Below are 17,054 nucleotides of genomic sequence, written 5' to 3' on the forward strand. Positions count from 1 at the left end.
ATCTCAGCTCACTGCAAGCTCCGCCTCCCGGGTTCCCGCCATTCTCCTGCCTCAGCCTCCCGAGTAGCTGGGACTACAGGCGCCCGTCACCTCGCCCGGCTAGTTTTTTGTATTTTTAGTAGAGACGGGGTTTCACCGTGTTAGCCAGGATGGTCTCGATCTCCTGACCTCGTGATCCGCCCGTCTCGGCCTCCCAAAGTGCTGGGATTACAGGCTTGAGCCACCGCGCCCGGCCAAAAGGTTAATTTCTTACTATGTTGTACACAAGTGGATCTTCATTTTGGTTCCATAGACGGATGTTCATTTTGTTAATGATTCTCTGTAATTTTATGTATATTTGAAATATTTGATAAAGAGCAAAACTAAGTGTAAAGATGCACATGTTAGAAGGAACCAAAGAAAAATACTAATAACAAATAAAAAAGTCGTATCATCTGCCAACAGAGGTGACTTTACTTCTTCCTTTCCAATTTGCATGACTTTTCGTTCATTTTTTTGCCTAATTGCTGTGTTAGGACTTCCAGTGCTACACTGAATAGAGGCAGTAAAAGCAGGCATCTTTACGTTGCTCCTGATCTTAAATGCTTTTGGTGTTTCACCACTGATTATGATATTTACTGGGGGTTTTTCATATAAAGCTTTTATTATGTTGAGGTAGTTTCCTTTTATTTTTAGTTTGTCAAGTGTTTTTATCATGGAAAGGTGTTGAATTTTGTCAAATGTCTTCTCTGTGTCAATTGAGATGATCATGTGACTTTTTCCCTCCTTCACTATTAATGAAATTTATATTGATTGATTTTCACAAGTTGAACCATCTATTTCAGGAATAAATCCCACTTGGTCATGGTGTATAATCCTTTTAATACGCTGCTGAATTTAGTATGCAAGTATTTTGTTGAGGATTTTTACATCAGTGTTCAAAAAGGATATCCATTTGTAGTTTTGTTTTCTTCTACTGTCTTTGTCTCGCTTTGGTATCAGGGTAATGCTGGCCTCACAGAATGACTTAAGAAGTGTTCCCTCCGCCGCGCACAATGGCTCATGCCTGTTATCCCAGCACTTTGGGAGGCCAAGGCGGGCAGATCATGGTCAGGAGATCGAGACCTGGCCAACATGGTGAAACCCCATATCTACTAAAATACAAAATATTAGCCAGGCGTGGTGGCAGGCACCTGTAATCCTGCTACTTGGGAGGCTGAGGCAGGGGAATCACTTGAACCCAGGAGGTGGGGACTGCAGTGAGCTGACATTGTGCCACTGCACCCCAGCCTGGTGACAGAACGTGACTCATCTCGGGGAGGGGGGGAAGTGTTCCCTCTTAATTCTTTGAAAAAGTTTGAGAAGTATTGGTGTTAGTTCCTCTTTAATTGTTTGGTAGAATTCACCGAAGCCATCAGGCCCAGTCTTTTCTTTGTTGGGAGATGTTTGAATATTGACCCAATCTCCTCACTAATTAAAATATAGTTCTATGCAAAGTTTGTATTTCTTAGTGATTTAGTCTTAATACGTTTTGTGTTTCTAGAAATTTGTACACTTCATCTAGGTTGTCCAATTTATTGATGAACAATTGTTCATAGCTTTTTTTTTTTTCCCTGAGACAGAGTCTTGCTCTGTTGCCTAGGCTGGAGTACAATGGCACAATCGGGGCTCACTGCAACCTCCGACTCCCCAGTTCAAGCAATTCTCATGACTCAGCCGCCCGAGTAGTTGGTTTCTTTGACTTTTCTCTATTGTTTTTCTATTATTTATTTCATTTATCTCTGCTCTAATCTTTATTACTTCCTTTAGCTTTAGGTTTAGTTTGTCCTTTCTCTAGTTATTTAAGTTGTAAGATTAGGTTGTTGATTTCAAGTTTCTCTTCTTTTGTTAAAGAGACAGTTTTTTTTTTTGACACAGAGTCTCACCTTGTTGCCCAGGCTGGAGTGCAATGTGCCATCTCGGCTCACTGCAACCACCACTTCCCAGGTTCAAGTGATTCTCCTGCCTCAGCCTCTGAGTAGCTGGGACTACAGGTGTGCACCACCACGCCTGGCTAATTTTTGTATTTTTAGTAGAGATGGGGTTTCACTATGTTGACCAGGCTGGTCTCGAACTCCTGACCTCAGATGATCCACCTGCCTCGGCCTGCCAAAGTGCTGGGATTACAGGTGTGAGCCACCTCGCCCGGCCGAGATAAGGTCTTGCTATGTTGCCCAGGCTGGACTCAAAATCCTGGGCTCAAGCAATCCTCCTGCCTCAGTCTCCCAAGTAGCTGGAACTATAGGTGCACACTACTGCAATCAGTGATTCCGTGTTTTATAATCAAAGCATTTATAGCTACAAATTTCTCCCTTAATGCTGCTTTTACTGATCCCTATAAGTTTTGGTATGCTGTGGTGCGTTCTTTCGATCTATAAATATTTTCTAATTTCCATGTGATTTCTTCTTTGATTCACTGATTGTTAAATTCCACAATTTTGTGACTTTCCTAGTTTTACTTGTTATTGATTTCTAACTTCATCCCATTGTGGCTGCAGAAGATACTTTGATATCTATTTTTTAAATCCATTGATTTTTAATCTGTGGCCTAACATATGGTGTATCCTGGAAAATGTCTTACATACACTTGAAAAGAATGTGTATGCTATTGCTGTTAGGTAGGATTCTGTCTGTGTCTGTGAGATCTGGTTGGTTTACTGTGTTAAGTCCACTATTTCCTTACTTATTTTCGGTCTGGTTGTTCTATCCATTATTGAGAGGGGGTACTGAAGTCTCCAAGTATTACTGTACAGAAATATCTACTTCCCCCTTCAGTACTGATGGTCTGTCATTTGGTACATAAATGTTTGTAATTGTTACATCTTCTTGCTATAGTTAAACCTTTAATTAATATAATACACCAAAATACATGTCTTTGCCTCTTGAAAACATTTTATTTATTTATTTATTTATTTTTTGGAGACAGTGTCTTGCTCTGTCACCCAGGTTGGAGTGAGGTGGCACAATCTCAGGTCACTGCAGTTTTGACTTGCCAGGCTCAAGTGACACTCCCATCTCAGCTTCCTGAGTAGCTGAAACTACAGGCATGTGCCACCATGCTTGGCTTACATTTTTGGTAGAGATGAGGTCTCAGCATGTTACCCAGGGTAGTCTCAAACTCCTAGGCTTCAGCAATCTTCCCGCCTTGGCCTCCCAAAGTTGGGATTACAGGTGAGGCACCATGTCCAACCATTTTTTCTTTTTTTCTTTCTTTCTTTTTTTTTTTTTTTCCTGAGACAGAGTCTCGCTCTGTCGCCCGGGCTGGAGTGCAATGGCGCGATATCCGCTCACTGCAAGCTCTGTCTCCCGGGTTGATGCCATTCTTCTGCCGCAGCCTCCCGAGTAGCTGGGACTACAGGTACCTGCCACCACATCCGGCTAATATTTTGTATTTTTAGTAGAGATGAGGTTTCACCACATTAGCCAGGATGGTCTCGATCTCCAGACCTCGTGATCCACCTGCCTCGGCCTCCCAAAGTGCTGGGATTACAAGCAAGAGCCGCTGCGCCTGGCCTCTTTGTTTCTTTTTAAAGAGACAGGGTCTTGCTCTGTCACCCAGGCTGGAGTACAGTGGTGTGATCAGAACAGCCTCAAACTCCTGGGCTCAAGTGATCCTCCTGCCTCGGCCTTCCAAGTAGCTAGGAGCACAGGCATGCACCACCATGCCCAGCCAACTTTTAAAATTACTATTTTTTTTTTTTTAATAGACATGAGGTCTTGGTATGTTGCCCAGGCTGGTCTTGAATTCCTGGCTTAAAGCAGTCCTGCCTTGGCCTCCCGGAGTGTGGGGATTATAGGTGTGAGGCACCATACCAGGCCTCTCTTGAAACCATTCTTTGATTTAAAGTCTGTTTTAGGGCCTAGTGCCATGGCTCATGCCTATAATCCCAGCACTTTGGGAGACCGAGGTGGGCGGATCACTTGAGGCTGGGAGTTTGTGACCAGCCTGGCCAAGATGGTGAAACCCCGTCTCCACTAAAAATACAAAAATTAGCTGGGCGTGGTGGCGGGCACCTGTAAATCCAGCTACTTGGGAGGCTGAGGCAGGAGAATCACTTGAACCAGGAGATAGAGGTTGCAGTGAGTCGAGACTGTGCCACTGCACACCAGCCTGGCCAAGAGAGCAAGATGCCATCTCAAAATAAGTAAATGAATAAATAAATAAATAAATAAATTTAAATAAATAGATGAATAAATGTCTGTCTTATCTGATATTAGTATAGCTACCCCTGCTCTTTTGGTTACTGTTTGCATGGAATAGCTTTTTCTATCCTTTCACTTTCAATCTATTTCTGTCTTTTGGATCTTCAGTGAATCTCTTGTGGACAGCATATAGTTGTATCATGCTATTTTTATCCATTCTGCCAATTTCTTGTCTTTTGATTGGAAAGTACTTGTAAAGAGGAACATAAACTTCTGTCATTTTGGTATTTGATTTCTATATCCTCATAGCTTTGTTCCTCATTTTCCTAAATTACTGTTTTCTTTTGTATTTAGATACATTTATTTGGTGAAATGTGTAAATTTCTTTCTCATTTCCTTCTGTATATATACTACAGATATTGTCTTTATTGTTACCATAGGGATTACATCTAATATCCTAAAGTTAAACATTCTATTTTTAATTAATACCAGTTTGACTTCACTACTATTCAAAGAATCTGCTCCTTTACAGCTCTGTCTCTACCCCTTTTGGTTACTGATGTCACAAAACCACATCCTTATATACTGTATCCCTATTAGTTATTAGTTTATGCCCTTAAATATAAACTAGTAACTCATTCATTCATTCATGGGGTGGGAGAAATGGGTCTTTGCTATGTTGCCCAGGCTGGTCTTGAATTCCTGGGTTCAAGCAATCTTCCCACCTCAGCCTTCTAAGTAGCTGGGATTACAGGCATGTACCACTATACCCCGTTCTAATAATTCTTTTAAATGTATTGATCTCTCAAATTATGTGTAAAATAAAATGTGGGGCTACACTCAAAGTTTCAGTATTCGTTTTCAGGCTAACAATTGTCTTTTAAAAAATATATTCGTCTCTTAAACTATGGAGAAAACAAAAAGGAGTTACAAGCCATGGTTAAGATAATACTAGCTCTTACAATTACCCATGTATTTACCTTTATCGAGATATTTCTTCATATGGCTTCAAGTTACAATCTAATGTCCTTTCATTTCACCTTGCAGGACTCTCCTGAGCATTTCTTACAAGGCAGGTCCAGTGGTAACAAGTTTCCTTAGCTTTTGTTTTTCTGAGAATGTCTTAATTTCTCGCCCCTTTTGAAGGACAGTTTTGCCAGATATAGGATTCTTGGTTGACAGTTTTGTTTTGTATTCCTTTTAGCACTTTGAATATACTGGCTCACTGCCTCCTGGCCTCCAAAGTTTCTGATGAGAAATTGGTTCATAATTTTACTGAGGACACCTTTATGTAATGAATCATTTAGTCATTTCTCTCTTGATGCTTTCAAGAGTTTGTCTTTGGCTTTTGAAAGTTTGATTATAATGTGTCTTGGTGAGGGTCTCTGAGTTCATCTTACTTGGAGTTCACTGAGCTGTTTGGATGTTTGTACTCATATCTTTCGTCAAATTTGGGAAATTTTCAGCCAGTATTTGATCAAATATATATTCTCTCTGCTCCTTTCTATTTTCCTTCTGGTACTTTTATAATGTGTATGTTGGTCTGCTTAATGGTGTCAAAAATGTTCCTTTAGACTGTCAGTCCATTTTGGGTTGCTGTTGACAGAATACCTGGTAGGTAATTTATGATGAACAGCAATTTATTGGCTCACAGTTGTGGAGGCTAGGAAGTCTAAAATCAAGGTGCCAGCATCTGGTGAGGGCCTTTTTGCTGCATCATCACATGGTGAAAAGCAAGACAGTAAGAGAATGAGAGAAAGCAAGAGGGGGCCGAACTCATCCTTTTTTGTGTGTGTGTGTGGTTTTTTTTGAGACGGAGTCTCGCTCTGTCTCCCAGGCTGGAGTGCAGTGACCGGATCTCGGCTCACTGCAAGCTCCGCCTCCCGGGTTTACGCCATACTCCTGCCTCAGCCTCCCGAGTAGCTGGGACTACAGGCGCCCGCCACGTTTTTTGTCTTTTTTTTTTTTTTAGTAGAGACGGGGTTTCACCGTGTTAGCCAGGATGGTCTCGATCTCCTGACCTCGTGATCCGCCCGTCTCGGCCTCCCAAAGTGCTGGGATTACAGGCTTGAGCCACCGCGCCCGGCCAAACTCATCCTTTTTTAACAGCACCAATCCCACCCATGAGAGTGGAGTCCCTGTAGCCTAATTATCTCTTAAAGGTCCCACCACTTAATACTGTTACAATGGCAATTCAATTTCAACATAAATTTTGGAAGGCATAACTTTTTTTTTTTTTTTTTGAGACAGTTTTGCTCGTCACCAAGGCTGGAGTGCAATGCTGCGACCTCATCTCACTGCAACCTGCACCTCCCGGGTTCAACAGATTCTCCTACCTGAGCCCTCCCAAGTAGCTGGGATTACAGGGGTCCACCACCACGCCCAGCTAACTTTTGTATTTTCAGTAGAGACAGGGTTTCACCATGTTGGGCAGGCTGGCCTCAAACTCCTGACCTCAAGTGATCCACCCACCTTGACCTCCCAAAGTGCTGGGATTACAGGTGTGAGGCACCGCGCCCAGCAGGGATAACATTTAACCTATATGTTCACTTTTCTTCTATTTTTGTCATTCTGTTCCTTAGACTTAATAATCTCCACTGTTCCTTAGACTTAATAATCTCCACTGTCCTATCTTTGCTGATTCTTTTGCTTGTTCAAATCTGCCTGTGAATGTAAGTTTTCATTTTAATGACTGTACTTTTCAGCTCCAGAATTTCCTTTTGGTTTAAGGTTTTCTGTCTCTTTATTGATATTTCCATTTTGTTCATACATTCCTTCCTTGACTTCCTCCACATATTCCTTAGTTTTTTGAGCATCTTTAAGACAGCTATTTAAAAATCTTTGTCTGTTAGATCCACAATCAGGACTTTTTCAAAGACATTTTCTATTGATTTTTTTCCTTTGAATGGGCCATACTTTCCTCTTTCTTCATATGCCTTATGATTTTTTGTTGAAAACTGGACATCTGAATTTAATAATGTGGTAACTCTTGAAATCCAATTCTCTCTCTTCCCCAGGATTTTCTGTTTTATTATTGTGTGTTTTGTTTTTGTTTTTTTGTAGGCTATCTCTGTGTCAAGGATCAATCTGAGGTATACACTTAAGTTTTCTTACATCTTCTCTGAGCCTGCACCTTCCATGTGCATATGCAGTCGCTTCCTATTCTGCTAGTCTTTAATGTCTGGCTCTCAAAGGGGAAAAGAGAAAACTAAAATTGTCCGGGCGGGGGGGCAGGCAACAGCCCCCCCGCCCATCCCCCTACCTCCCATCTCCCCACCCCCCCTACCTTTTTCTGAGATGAGTCTCGTTCTGTCACCCAGGCTGGAGTGCAGTGGCACAATCTTCACTCACTGCAACCTCCGCCTCCTGGTTCAAGCGATTCTCCTGCCTCAGCCTCCTGAGTAGCTGGGATTACAGGCACCTACCACCACGCCCGGCTAACTTTTGTATTTTTAGTAAAGACGGGGTTTCACCATGTTGGTCAGGCTGGTCTCAAACTCCTGACCTTGTGATATGCCCACCTCGGCCTCCCAAAGTGCTGGGATTATAGGCGTGGACCACCGTGCCCGGCCACAGTAGCCTTTTAAATGCCCTGGAAGTCAGTTCAGCTGAGAGGAAGAAGACTGCAACAATTAGGGGAAGATGCAACAACAATTGCCCCACCTGCCCTTTTTTTTTTTTTTTTTTTTGAGACAGGGTCTCACTCTGTTGCCCAGGCTGGAGTGCAGTGGTGTGATCACATATCACCGCAGTCTCAACCTCCAGGGCTCAAGGAATTGCCCCCCAGGTAGCTGGGACTATCAGTGCATGCCACCACACCTAGCTAATTTTTGTATTTTTTGTAGAGACAGGGTTTCACTATGTTGCCCAGGCTGATCTCAAACTCCTGGACTCAAGCAATCCACCTGCCTCAGGCTCCCCAAGTGCTAAGATTACAGGTGTGACCCACTGTGCCTGGCCCCACCTGCCTCTTTGTCTGTACTTCTGTGATCAGAAGCAGCACTCAGTGACCACAGCATGGATCCCATTATTTGGAAGAAAGGTTCCTGTTTGCTCATCCTGGTTCCCATAAGCTGTGCAAATTTTTCGGGGAAACATATGCACAGCTGCTTGTCATAGGGCTTGGTTGGCAGGGAAGAATGGAGAAGCTCTTACTGTGCTAAGGCCTGAAACTGACTGAAATTAACTGTACTTTATTGTCCAAGCTGTCCCTGAAATTTGCAAGCCTTCAATAGACTCCCGAATTCCAAAATAGTTGTATCAGACAGATTCTGCCAGTGCAATTATTATCTAGGTAAGGAGAAAAGTTCCTGGCGCTTGCTACTCTGCCATCTTCCTACAATCCTCTCTGCGAGTCTACATTTTTAACAATATCACAAATAATTCTGATGCAGGTCGTATGTGGACCACAAACTGTAAGAATGTCTCATCAAGAGGGAAGCTTTACAGAAACAAGGAATTACTGTCCTGGAGGTTCTTTAATAAAGGAGGTCAAATGATAGACTATTACATATTCAGGTAGGTTTTCTGAGGTCCCCTGAGAGTGTTCTGTCTTGTGAAGAGTGGGAGAGCATTTTCATTATTCAGTGGATTTCCTGAGCACCTACTATATTCCAGGAACTGTGATAAGTACTAGGGAATACATGGCAACAGGCAGATGGCCAGGATCTAACACAGAAACAATAAGGCGATGAATAAAACAGAGATTTGGGAACTTTCCTCTACCTAGGATATCTGTGACTTTCACCTTTTAGATAAACAGAAGAGTCGGTAGTCTAACATGGACCCTCAAGTGGCCAGGAGACAGTACTGCAGCACTTCATTTTCAAAGCAAAGGAATGGCACTGGAGCTTTAGTACAGAGGACAAAAGATAATAGAAATTCTAGTACTAGGAAGAAAATCAAAAAAGTCCCTTCGTTTTAAGTCCTGTTGGAAGCATTTCAAAAAGACTTTATTCTGGCCAGGCGCAGTGGCTCACACCTGTAATCCGAGCACTTTGGGAGGCCAAGGCGGGAGGACTGCTTGAGGTCAGGAGTTCAAGACCAGCCTAGCCAACATGGTGAAACCACATCTCTACTAAAAATATAAAAATTAGCCGGGTGTGGTGGCACGTGCCTGCGATCCCAGCTACTCGGAAGGCTGAGGTGAGAGAACTGCTTGAATGCGGCACACAGAGGTTGCAGTGAGCTGAGATTGTGCCACTGCACTCTAGCCTGGGCGACAGAGACTCTGTCTCAAAAAAAAAAAAAAAAAAAAGACAAAAAGACTTTATTCCATTTTACTGACCATCCCTGAACTCCGAAGGATGCTGGGGTGTCTGAGGACCACAACGAACACCACTGTCTGCAGAAAACTAGGCTGAAACTTTACTAACATCAAGAATTTTCTTCTTTCATTAGATGAATCTAATTTGCTTTCTTTTTCCTAAATTTTGAATATAATAAAATAATTAAAAGACTCAATTTTAATGTATCTACTTCTCAGCTTATAAAGTTTCAAGTCTTAGGTAAGTTTCCAAATGCAGCATTGGCGAGCATTTCCTGGAAATTTCTCTACTGCTTTTAGGGAAACGAAGGGTATCACGGATATTAATGAAACTTCATTCTTGGCTCAGAGATCTAAGTTTTCGGTTTCTTGGAAAGGTTGCCCCAGAAGGCACACTCTTCATGGAGAGAAGGAAGTATGAAGGTAGGAAAAAGAGATTCCAACCTTCTATGTTTAATGTGTATTAAATAATTAAATAAGGCAACTTCTGTAACTCTCTTTGATAAAATTCTGTTCCTAATGAAAATGTAGTTTCTAATCAAATATATACTTCAATGTTCCTAAGCCTTAAATCTCAGTCAGAGATTTAATTCAGTCCTAAGTCTTAAATCTTTGCCTTAAAGATAGACACTTACCTACACACATTTTGACATCATTCACAGTGAAGTCTGGATCCGGCATTCTATGAAACAAACACCAGTAAGTATATATGGAAAACACAATTTCTCTAGTAAATGTGAGTTTTTTTTCTTAAAGTACTGAGAACTCCCCAGACACAGCAATATTCATAATCAGGTTTTAAATTATTTTTAAAATATAGGTGATTATGTATTTACACATATTATTACATATGCATAGGAAAAAAGAATACATAACAAAATGTTAATGATTTATCTAAGGGTGGCACATTTCAGGAGATTAAAAAAATTTTTTTTTTGGTTCATCTATATTTTGTCATTTACCTCTAATATGAAACACTTGTGTATCAAAACAAAAACATACACTTTTAAAACTAAGTGGGAAATTATTTTCAATTACTACTGTTCTGGGTATATACCACCACTGTTTATAGCCCTGGGTGTAACAAGGCCATTTTGCAACTATATCCAGCCAAGCTTTAAACACTTACTTTATTCCAAGTCCATCAGAATTCTTGAAAATCAGAGGATCTCTCAAGCCACCCCGCTGAATATACTCTACATTAAAATCTGTCACCATAGGAAAATAATTATTAGAAAGATAAGAGGTATAATTAAAAACAATAAAAGGACCATAAAAAGGATCCTAAGTAATACAGTATAAATGGTGTTTGTTATTCTGTGTATATAGTTATGCTGTTAGTCAATAAAACATATGCTTATTAAGAAGCATCTCTTAGAAAATATGGAGAACACATTGAGAAGCAAGGCTTGAGGGGTTTGCCAAGTCTATATATTTCCACAGGAAATTTAGAGCTTAAACAATATGGGGATAGTACTACTAATGAGTCATCTCATAAATGCTAAACAGAAATTATCATCACCCTGTCTCTTAAGAGTGAAAAAGAAACGCCGGGCGCCGTGGTGGCTCATGCCTGTAATCCCAGCACTTTGGGAGGCCAAGGTGGGCAGATCACCTGAGGTCAGGAGTTCAAGACCAGCCTGGCCAACATGGCGAAACCCTGTCTCTACTAAAAATACATTAAAAAAAAAAAAAAATTAATGGGGTATGGTGGCACGTGCCTGTAATCCCAGCTACTCAGGAGGCTGAGGTAGGAGAATTGCTTCAACCTGGGAGACGGAGGTTGCAGTGAGCCAAGACTGCACCACTACACTCCAGCCTGGGTGACGCAGCAAGACTCCATCTCAAAAAAAAAAAAAAAAAAAGTTAAAAAAAAATTTAATTTTGACCACTACAATACATATATGACATCCTTGTCAGTTTGCCAAAGATCAAAGATGTATGGTGCGCATGGAACCCCACCCTCAGTTTTGGTGGAGTAGATATACACATAAAAGGATTTTTATTGTACTGTTTTTAATTAAACTTAAACCAAGGGATGGAAAGAGGAGGAAGAGGCTATTAGGCAAAAATATCCGACAATACTCTTGCCCTAATAAAAGATTACTTATAATATAGCAGAGAATGACTCACAGGGTGGGAGGACTAGGGGACAAGTGCATACAAGTGGCATTGTATAACAAGAGAAAATAGATAACATCGCCGGGCGTGGTGGTTCAAGCCTGTAATCCCAGCACTTTGGGAGGCCGAGACGGGTGGATCACGAGGTCAGGAGATCGAGACCATCCTGGATAACACGATGAAACCCCGTCTCTACTAAGAAATACAAAAAAGTAGCCGGGCGAGGTGGCGGGCGCCTGTAGTCCCAGCTACTCGGGAGGCTGAGGCCGGAGAATGGCGTGAACCCGGGAGGCGGAGCTTGCAGTGAGCTGAGATCCGGCCACTGCACTCCAGCCTGGGCTACAGAGCGAGACTCCATCTCAAAAAAAAAAAAAATAGATAACATCAACAGGCAATATTTTAGCTGGATAAATGCTAAACCCCCAATGCTCAGAGTCTATGGCTTCCCACATCAAAGGACTATATGCTGGAACCAAAACGATACTGACCTTTTCCTTCCATAAAAGTAACAAAATTGGCATTATATTTGTTGGTGTGCAGTTTCTCTTCCAAGTCAAAAGTTCTTTTCCCTTCAATTTCATCATCTGAAATGCCATCATCTTCATAGCGTCGTCGCATGGTACCACGCTGGGAGAGAAAGGAACACACGGATGAAATCATGTACTTTTTCATTCCTACCTACTAGTGGTCATAGATTTCCCTACATGTGCAAAGTGCTACTTTCAAACTCAGTTGCTATTTTCCTTGCCTTATGGATCTTTTCTTCCTCTCAACATAGCTGATATTCTCAGAATCCACAGAATATATTGAAGTTTTAATGAGCCACTGGGTCCTCTATGAATTTTACCCTTGCTAATTCTTTGAGCATAGAGATATAAATTCACAATAAAAACAGGATGAAAGAAAGTCTACTAAATATTTCATTTGTCTATCATTGTTTATCAGAGTGGGGACAAACTGTATTCAGAGTAATTTCAAGCCAGGATACAAAATATACTTTTTTCATAGGGGAGAGCTGTATTTAAAATTAGCTTTGTAAAGCAATCTCAAAAATAGACTAAAATATTTGAATTAATGGATCAAAAACCCTGTCTCAGATAAAGGAAGAAAGTTAATTTAAAGAACAGCATTCCAGTCCGGGTGCGGGAGCTCACGCCTGTAATCCCAGTACTTTGGAGGCAGAAATGGGTGGATCACCTGAGGTCGGGAGTTCGAGATTAGAGACCAGCCTGACCAATGTGGAGAAACCACGTCTCTACTAAAAATACAAAATAAGCTGGGTGTAGTGGCACATGCCTGTTATCCCAGCTATTCAGGAGGCTAACACAGGAGAATTGCTTGAACCTGGGAAGCGGAAGTTGCAGTGAGCCGAGATCGCGCTATTGCATTTCAGCCTGGGCAACAAGAGCGAAACTTCGTCTCAAAAAACAACAACAACAACAAAAACCCCACAGCATTCCAAACAGCATACCATCAATATTTAGCTTTAAAGATAACATGTCTTTCCCAAGAAGATATACAAATGTACAATAAGCACATGAAAAATGCTCAATTCTCATTAGTCATTACAAAAATGCAAACCAAAACTACAACGAAATACCACTTTATACCCACCAGAATGACTATCATCAAAGAGATAAACAATAACAAGTGCTGATGTGAATATAGATCAACTGGAAGCCTCATACATTGCTGGTGGGAATGTAAAATGGTGCAGACACTGGTAAACAGTTTGAAAGTTCCTCAAAAAGTTAAAAGTTACCGTAAGACCTAATAATTCTGCTCCTAGGTATATAACTCAAAGAACTGAAAACATACGCTCTTCTTTTCTTTTTTTTTTTTTTTTTTTGAGACAGAGTCTCGCTTATTCCCCCAGGTGGGGGTGCAGTGGCGCGATCTCGGTTCACTGCAAGCCCCCCCTCCGGGGTTCACGCCATTCTCTTCAAAATGCAAAAAATTAGCTGGGCGAGGCGGCGGGCGCCTGTAGTCCCAGCTAATTTTTTGCATTTTTAGTAGAGACGGGGTTTCACCGTGTTATCCAGGATGGTCTCGATCTCCTGACCTCGTGATCCGCCCGCCTTGGCCTCCCAAAGTGCTGGGATTACAGGCGTGAGCCACTGCGCCCGGCCACGCTCTTCTTTTCAAAACAAAAACTTATACACAAATGTTCACGCTAGCGTTATTCACAACAGCCAAAAGGTAGAAGCCACCCAAATGTCAATCAATTGATGAATGGATTAACAAAATGTGGTAATACCTACAAAATGGGATGTCATTTAACCACAAAAAGGAATGAAATACTGCTATGTGCCATGACACAGACAAACTCTGAAAACATTATGCCAAGTAAAAAAAAGCTAGTCACAAAAGACCATATATTGTATGACTTCATTTAAATAAAATGTCTAGAATAGGCAAATCCATAGAGACAGAAAGTAGATTCATAGTTGCCAGGGACTAGAGAAAACGAAGAATAAGAGAAGTGACTGCTAATAGTATGGGTTTTTTCCGAGAGCAAAGAAAATGTTCTGGAACTCGATAGTGGTGACATTTATACGACCCTGTGAATATACTAAAAATCGCTGGATTGTACACTTTATTTTATTTTTTATTTTCTGAGATGGGATTGTGCTTTGTTGCCCAGGCTGGAATGCAGTGGCTGGATTAAGGCTCACTGCAACCTCAACCTCCTAGGCTCAGGTGATCCTCCTACCTACAGCCTCCCACAGCTGACACCACCAGTGTGCACCACCACACCCAGCTAATTTTTTTTAGTAGAGACAGGGGTTCCCCATGTTGGCCAGGCTGGTCTGGAACTCCTCTGCTCAAGCGATCGGCACACCTCAGCCTTCCAAAGTCTAGGATTACAGGCTTCAGTCACCACACCCAGCTGACTTGTACACTTTAAATGAGTAGATTGATGGTATGAGAAATTCTATCTAATAAGCAGTTACTTTTTAAAATGTTGCTTATACTGCAAGTTTACCCTTTAATACAGTCATGTGCAGTATAATGACATTTCAATGACGAACTGCGCATATATATATATATATATGAGAGACGGTGTTCCCATGAGATTACAGTAGAACTAAAAAATGCCTATCTCCTAGTGACACTGTTGCCGTCAGGACATCATAGCACAACACATTACTCATTTGTGGTGATGCTTGTGTAAATCAAACTGTGCTGCCAGTCATGTAAAAATGTAGCACATACCATTAGGAATAGTACATAATAAATGACTGTGTTACTGGTTTATGCATTTATTATTCTGTACTTGAAACATTATTTTAGCATGCATTCTTTCTATTTATTTTTTTCTTAATATTAACTGTAAAACAGCCTCAGGGAGGTCTCTTAGGAGGTATCCAAAAGAAGGCATTGTTATCACAGGAGATGACAGCTCATCTGTGTTACCGTATCTGAAGATCTTACAGTGGGAAAAGATGTGGAGGCAGAAGACAGTGATAATGATGCTGCTCTGTGATACTGATGACCCCGACCCTCTGCAGGGTAATGTGTATGTTTATGTCTTGGTTTTTAACAAAATAGTTTAAAAAGTTTAAAAAAAATTTAATAGACAAAAGCTTATAGAATAAGGATATAAAGAAAATGCTTTTGTATAGTGGTATAATGTATTTGTGTTTTAAGCTAAGTATTATTACAAAAGTAGAAAAAATTTGAAAAAATTCAAAAGTATATAAAGTTAAAAAGTTATAGACTAAGCTTAGTTTATTATTATTAGTATTATTATTTTTTTGAGACGGAGTCTTGTTCTGTTGCCCAGGCTGGAGTGCAATGGAGTGATCTCGGCTCACTGCAACCTCCGCCTCCCAGGTTCAAGCGATTCTCTCACCTCAGCCTCTCAAGTAGTTGGGATTATAGGCACCCACCATCATGTTCGGCTACTTTTTGTATTTTTGTAGAGACAGGGTTTCACCATGTTGGCCACGCTGGTCTTGAATCCCTGACCTCAGGTGATCCACCCACCTCAGTCTCCCAAAGTGCTGGGATTACAGGAGTGAGCCAGTGCACCCAGCCTAGTTTATTATTGAAAAAAAAAAAATTTATAATTAAAAAATAAAACACTGTTCATAAAATCTACAGAAGTGTCTTAGGCCCTCACATTTACTCCTATTCACTCACTGACTCACTTAGAGCAACTTTCAGTCCTGCAAAGTCCATCACAAGAAGTGCCCTATACAGGTATATCCTTTTTTTTTTTTTTTTTTTTTTGCCTTTTATACTATATTTTCACTGCTTCTATGTTTAGATACACAAATATTTACTGGCATGCTATAACTGCCTACAGTATTCAATACAGTAACATGCTGTACTGATTTGTAGCCTAGAAGCTATAGGATATACCATATAACCTAGGTGTGTAGTAGGCTATACCACCTAGGTTTGTGTAAGTACACACTAGATTATTAGTACAATGATGAAATTGCCTATTCACTTCTCAGAACATATCCCCACTGTTAAGCAATGAATGACGGTATTTTACTTTAGCCAGTGTTAAAATTTGCTGAAATTTCTTGAATACATACCCAACAGGCAACTGGATGTGCCAGTGGTAATGGTAAGGGTAAAGTCACCCTACCTTTATACGTGCTAAGAACACCAAATCTGGAATTTAAAGCTAAGTATTGATGATCTAGAATTGATTATATAGCACCTGCATTTACATAAACACGTAAGAAAATGAGACACTGGAGAAAGGGCTCTTAGGGAGTGGGAGTCTGTGAAAGGGCAGAAGTCAGTCATAAAAAATGAAAGAAACAAACTTGACTATTACATACCAGAGGAAAGCAAGATTCAACTTACCAGTTTTAGGCAAAAACACAAAAGGGAAATCTAGTATCTTTTCCATATTTAGTAAAAAGCCTTAGAACACTCTCTTACCTAGTAACTTGGCTGCCACAAATCACAGTTCAAAAGCCAAAAGAAGGTTTAATTTTGATAAGACTTCACTGACACCAATAATGCCATCATCATTCAAAGTATTTTTAGGTATCTTTTGGTGCAGGGCAGGGTGTTCACTGACAATTTCTAATACTGTTTTCCCCAAAAACATCATCCAGTTCTCTCCCTCACCTTATTTTGTATATGCGTCTCCGAAGAACTACAAAAGATGAGTTCCAAACACATTATAAAGCAAGAACAATGCTACTAGAGTAAGTATAGTTTCCCAGAATCACTTTTAGAAAGCTCTCACTTGCACTTTTAGTTCTAATATGCTTGTTTTAAAAATCCCTCGTTTGACGGCCGGGCGCGGTGGCTCAAGCCTGTAATCCCAGCACTTTGGGAGGCCGAGACGGGCGGATCACGAGGTCAGGAGATCGAGACCATCCTGGCTAACACGGTGAAACCCCGTCTCTACTAANCGAGGTCAGGAGATCGAGACCATCCTGGCTAACACGGTGAAACCCCGTCTCTACTAAGAAATACAAAAAACTAGCCGGGCGAGGTGGCGGGCGCCTGTAGTCCCAGCTACTCGGGAGGC

The 17,054-nt window shown here is 41.1% G+C and overlaps 1 protein-coding gene across 1 annotated transcript in view; it reads right to left on the reverse strand.

Moving 5' to 3' along the window:
- The window catches only part of KDM2A (lysine demethylase 2A), a 158,587-nt gene that overhangs the window by 68,053 nt on the left and 73,480 nt on the right, over positions 1-17,054 (reverse strand). Inside the window, exons 3-5 of the mRNA XM_025356158.1 lie at positions 12,037-12,175; positions 10,557-10,635; positions 10,063-10,109 (exon numbers count right to left, since the gene is read on the reverse strand). Coding sequence (XP_025211943.1) covers positions 10,063-10,109; positions 10,557-10,635; positions 12,037-12,175 — 265 coding nt within the window. The remainder of the gene's footprint in view (positions 1-10,062; positions 10,110-10,556; positions 10,636-12,036; positions 12,176-17,054) is intronic.

The sequence above is a fragment of the Theropithecus gelada genome, chromosome 14 (assembly GCF_003255815.1).
Source record: "Theropithecus gelada isolate Dixy chromosome 14, Tgel_1.0, whole genome shotgun sequence".
Taxonomy (NCBI): Eukaryota; Metazoa; Chordata; class Mammalia; order Primates; family Cercopithecidae; genus Theropithecus; species Theropithecus gelada.